Raw genomic sequence first — 5,529 nt, 5'->3', positions numbered from 1 at the left:
CAACGGTGGAAGAGGAACACGAGCCGAAGGAGGGGGATGTGTGCGTGGGAGGAGTAAGAGATCCCGGAGGGCGACTTTTCTTTTATTTGAGCTTGACACTTCGCCGTGAACGCGCACACACACCGGAAGTAACGAACCGTCGTCGGGGCCCCTCTTCTTTTTCTTCGACACGTTTAACGTGACTCTTTAACGTTCTCGAGACGACGCACGAGAACCTAGACATTCCAGCAGAATCTAGAGCGAAACGCCGTTAAAATCATCATCATCATCGCCGACCACCGACCTAGAAGGGTGGAGAGGAGCAGAAAATGCCACGATATCCGACGACGATCGCGGCGAGAAAGGGTGTCGCGACGCGGATTCTCGCGACCGGCCGTGGATAAAAGATTCGTCGTGTTCCTTGTCTCCGCTCATTTGTATCCGAAAGTGTGTCTCGTTTCGTGGAATGTCAAACATCCATCCGGCAAAGGGCAGATCGATCGCGGTAAAGGAAGTTGCGCGAACATGTTCAATCTGGACGACTATGTAATGGTGTTACTACGCGACGATTCGCGACCACCGCAACGGCAGCAGTGTCAGTGTTAAATAAAATATAAATATTATAAATATTCGACGAGAGTATACTCGCCAAAGTTGTGTCGATCGACACGTCGACAGTATTCTTACTCCAAAGACGAGAGGAAGCGAACCAAAGGTGTTGCCAACGCGAATCTCTCGGTGATTCGAAAGTAAACGATTGGCGACTATTCGAGAAGCTACTCCCGATAATATCTGACAGATAGAATAGAAGAAATAATAAAAGAAAGGAGAGAAACATAGTAGGAAGAGGAAGAGGAAGAAAAAATTGGGAAAACGGGATCCGACTATCTACGGTGGTCGGTCGACGAACCGTTCGATCGTCATCGAGGATATTGTCCCGGGGTAGTTTTCGGAACGACCCCTTCGAAGCGGCGAAACTGGAAGCTCTCGAATCGTACGGAACGTCAAAGCAGAAGCGCCGGTGCCCGGGGCGAGGAGGAGTCCTCGACGCGGGCCAGGCCGCTGATCACAGGCACCGCGCCGGAGACGGGAGACGAAGAGAGTAGGAGAGAGGGATTGGGAAAAAACCGTACAGAAACGGAGAGAAAGAAAGGAAGAGAGACGGCATCGTCTCTCGAGCGAGGGGTCCTTCCGTTCGGGGGCTAGGGGGGTGCCGCCTTGGACGAGGGGTCGCACTCGACTCTCTTCTTTTTTTTTTTTTTTTTTTTCTTTAAAGTGGGCAAACCGCGCAAAAGAATAAGAGACGCGTCCTCGGGGCGATGACAGGATGCCTCCTTCTCGATCAGGACGCGTCTACGAAGGACCACCGTCTAGGATCGCCGTTAGAATCGGACCTACCATCGCCCTGTTGCTGATTCTCTTCGAGAATCGTCGGTAAGTTAAACTGCGAATAATCGGCACGGCCGAGTACGTACCGATCCCCCGCCCACCCGAATCATCGCCGAATCATCGCCGTCCCTCCTTTATCTTATCCCGCTCGATTTTTTATTACAGCAGCCGCATCGTGTTGTTCGACCCACGAATCGAATCGTTTACGTTCGATATCTCGTGTCGCGTCGTGTCTTGTTGAGTCTCGCTCTTCGATTCTGAATATTTATTTATTTTACAATAAGCTAGGGGACACTGTACACCGCTAAGACAAGATAAATTAAACTTTAAATATAGATACAAGCGTTTCGATCGGGTTCGAAGCGGCGGTGATCGTTCCCTTATGGTATATACGTACGATCGAGTCGTCATCGTCACAGAATTAAATTTACTCCGAAAGAAGAAGAGGGAAGAGGCGCGCGCGCGCGAACGGCGGAAAAATATGATATCGGTCGCATCGACGAGGAAGGATCCGAAGAAAAGGAAAAACGAACGAACGGTGGAAAGGAGAAGAGAGGAAACGAGGGGAAGAATAACAGGGCGAGTGGTGGTAGTCGCGTATAATTTTTACTTTCCTCCGGGGGAGGAGGGGGGAAGAGGAGGAAGAAGAATTCACGAATTCGGTGGCAATGGGAATTTCTAATTCGACTCGTCGTCGGTCGGTCGCTCGTCCTCTCCTCGTTTCTCTCTTTGGAACCTCTTACGGAAAGAATCTGTGAATGGAGGAGAGAGAGAGACGGTTCGTCGAGACGCTGGTCGCATCGACGATTCCGAGCCGAGTACAATGACGGGAGTGCAAATAGGCCCCTTTCAACCGTGCTCCGTGCCACGAACAACGAACGATCCCGCTGCGATCTTCATTATACCTCTTCGATCTGGCTGGCACTCTGTGTCGAACGCCTTGCACGCTCTAATCGAATCTTTCTTCGGGCAAAGGGGCACTCGGGCCGGTGTCGGTCGGTTCGTTTCGCGTGAGCAACATTCTTTAACCGGGCAAGCGGAGGAAATCGGTCGTTTTCCGGAACGCAGAGTTAAACGCGGAGGATGGTTCCAGGAATCGCGATAAATTCCTTGGCCGGTTACTTCCAAGAATACGATTCGCGCGCTCGTCCTCGGTACACGAAACGACAAACATTCTCGACTATCTTGTGACAATGTTGTGTCTTTGAGATAGAAGTGTAGTCACAGGCGTAGTAAGTACATACGATGTGGCCCGACCAGAACGGAGCCGTCCGACGTACGCTTCTCCTTGATGCCCACGCGGCTCCTCGTAAATAATTACAAACAGCATCCGGGAACAAGGCCGTACGTGCACCGACACGCTGCTCGCATGCACGCGCGTAGATATAGGCACGCGTGAGCTTCACCGTATTTACGGAGCGGCATTGAATTACGGCATCGAATAATTCCCATGATGTAATGCTCGATAAACCAGTTTGCGGGACACGGCCGTTTACCACCCCCTGCCACCGTCGATGCGTCGATTCTACTCCACGCGTATAGAATTCGCATTTCATCCTCCTCCTTTAACTCGTTTCCACCAACTTGCACACCAATTTTTTTCCTTTTCCATTAACTCCGAGACGAGAGTTTTCGACGATCGCCTATCTTCGGCGGTCGGCCTCGAAAATACCGACGAGACGAGACGACCGAGGGAGCACAAGAGCGATCCCTTCGCTTCGTTTCGCGCGAAAATAAGAGAAGCAAAGCGATTTGATATCTACCGCAGGAATTCTCGCGAGTCACTCGTAACGAGTTCTCTCTCCGCGGGTATACCTCCATTAAACGCGAAATTCCGTTCCGTGCCCCTCTCGCTCTCTCCCTCTCTCTCTCTCTCTCTCCCTCTCATCTGTTTCCTTTGCGAAAAAGTTAAATAAAACACGTGCATCCCCGACGCCATCTTGGATTCTTCGGCGACCCCTTGGATCATTGCAAAAATGCAGCACGAGGACTTCCCGTCTTCGATTTGCTCGACGATTTCCTACGAGTTCGGAGAACACGATCCAAAGATATGAGCCGAGATCAACCTTTCTTTACCTTATTACGTATACGCGTATTTCCCCGATCCGGATACGTGTTGTGTTGGTTATATGGCGTGACGAGTGACGCGCCTCAACGGGTTGAAAGATAAGGCCAAAGTCTATTTGTTGTTCCCACGCGACAAAAGCGAGAGACAAAGAAGAGAAGGGTAAAAATGAGGTAAGAACGAAGGAAAGGTAATGGAGAGGAAAGGATGTAACGGAAGGAATCCCTGGACTCGGTCAGAACTCTCCGCCACGCTCAGGTACACGCGATGTCTTTGGTAATTTGTTTCGTCGAGTAAAGATCATTAATCTGCTTTCGGTAGATCATCAATAGCGCGAAAGATAAGAGCGATGCAACGGTGTATCGGTAATGGGAGCCCTCAATAACCTCTGCGACCCTAAAATCTCGCTCTTCCTCCACCTTTCCCACACTACCCAGAAAGAAGAGGCTTCGGGCAGAGGAGAGGACCTTCTTCTCGCAAACCGCCACCACCACCACCATCGCCATCCACCTTCCCCGGCCGGCATCCTCCGGATACGTTCCTCTTCTTTCTTTCTTTCTTTCTCTTTCTTTTTTCCTCTTTTGTCCTCGAGATACCTTTATACCCTCTCTTTTCTCTCGTTTCTCTCTTTTCCACGTTCACGCGGGTGCTATACACAGCTTTTACTTTAGGAGAAGCTCGTCGACTAATTTGTACCCGCAGATAACCACCGACCCACCGAGAATCTTGCACCCGCCCGTGACATCCTTACGGACTCGGAGAGACCCCGAGAACCCTTTGCAAAAAAAATTGACCACTCGACTCGGTCGGTCGACGAGCAAATAAACCAGCTACGCGAACCAAACGCCGAACCCCTCTCCCTCCCTCTCCTTCCGTTGTCGCGACGGAGGAGAACATCGAGGGGATCGACATCCATATCGACGACAAACGATCGACGAAACGTCGCCTAAATTAATTAACACCGTGCATCGTGTGACGCATCGTAACACGGCTACTAATATTAAGTCTCGAGCTGTCTCTCGAGATAACGCTCTCTAAGAGCGTTTTTTTCTTCCGAGATACGAAGTGGCGTTATCGCGACCACGCGAACGGAAAGGACGGAGGATGAAGAAAGAAAGAAAGAAAGGAAGGAAGGAAGGAAGGAAGGTTGGAAAGAGGATAGCGATCGATAGCGAAGAAGGTGGAACGCGAATGATGGAAAAGAACGAGAAGAAGATATTCTCTGGCTGGATTCTCTCGAAGAGTTATCGCATCTTTGACCCCCGCCTCGTAAAATTGTCTAAAGGAAAGCAGATGACGCGAGATGCAAGCGCCCGTATTGGCCCGTACAGGGTGCATTGAACCGTTGGTTTGGAAATCGTTATCGGTCTATACTTAAACGGTTGTACAATAATTTTACGTTTGGCACTACTTTAAAGGGAGAGTTGGAGAGTTAATCAACGATGAATCCAAAAGCGGCCGCGTCCACGATCGAGAATTCGATAACGGAGGTGAACACGTGGTAGCAGTTGCTGCACACGGTGCGAAACGGGAGGGATCGAAAGGCGATTGCGGCGTGCCATAAGTACGAGGAATGTCCTCGGCTGAATTCCCTCGAAGCGGAATCACTCAAACCGATCGTGCGCGACCGCTTTCACGAAAAACCGACTCTCGATCTCCCTCGTGGACGGAGGGAAAGGAGTTTTAAGTTTAATTGGTAAATTTCCGTTTGATTTGCAGCGCGACCTGCTTAATGAGCAATTCCGTGGACGATTGGGTAAGCGGCAATGCCGTGGTCTGCAAAGGTATTCCAGGGATGACGAAGGAACAGCGCGAGCTATGCCACAGAAATCCGGACGTGACGGTGGCCGCGATCAAAGGTCTGCAAATGGCGATATCCGAGTGTCAGCATCAATTCATGTGGCACAGGTGGAATTGTTCATCCTTGACGCCTAGCAGCAGGACGCAGCAGAGCAGCGTCCTCCTTCAGAGAGGTAAGATAAGAGGTGGCAGGAGTATGGTGGGGAATAGAACGCGTGAATAGAACGAAAAATAGAAATAGAAGTTGTTGCGTTGAACGACCTGAAAAAAAAAAAAAGAAAAAGAAAAAAAAGAAA

General features: G+C 50.3%; 1 protein-coding gene across 4 annotated transcripts in view; it reads left to right on the top strand.

The window, feature by feature from the left end:
• The window catches only part of LOC102676798 (protein wingless-like), a 78,177-nt gene that overhangs the window by 65,434 nt on the left and 7,214 nt on the right, over positions 1 to 5,529 (top strand). For 3 of the 4 annotated variants that reach the window (XM_031514098.1, XM_031514100.1, XM_031514099.1), the window contains exon 3: positions 5,153 to 5,406. In XM_031514098.1, coding sequence (XP_031369958.1) covers positions 5,153 to 5,406 — 254 coding nt within the window. Of the gene's footprint in view, positions 1 to 823; positions 1,414 to 5,152; positions 5,407 to 5,529 lie in introns of those variants that run through there. The other variant, XM_006623449.2, reaches the window with a different exon arrangement.

Source organism: Apis dorsata, unplaced genomic scaffold, assembly GCF_000469605.1.
Source record: "Apis dorsata unplaced genomic scaffold, Apis dorsata 1.3 scaffold_894, whole genome shotgun sequence".
Lineage (NCBI taxonomy): Eukaryota > Metazoa > Arthropoda > Insecta > Hymenoptera > Apidae > Apis > Apis dorsata.
The sequence above is the reverse complement of the archived record's forward strand: the minus strand, read 5'-3'. Positions and strand labels throughout refer to the sequence as shown.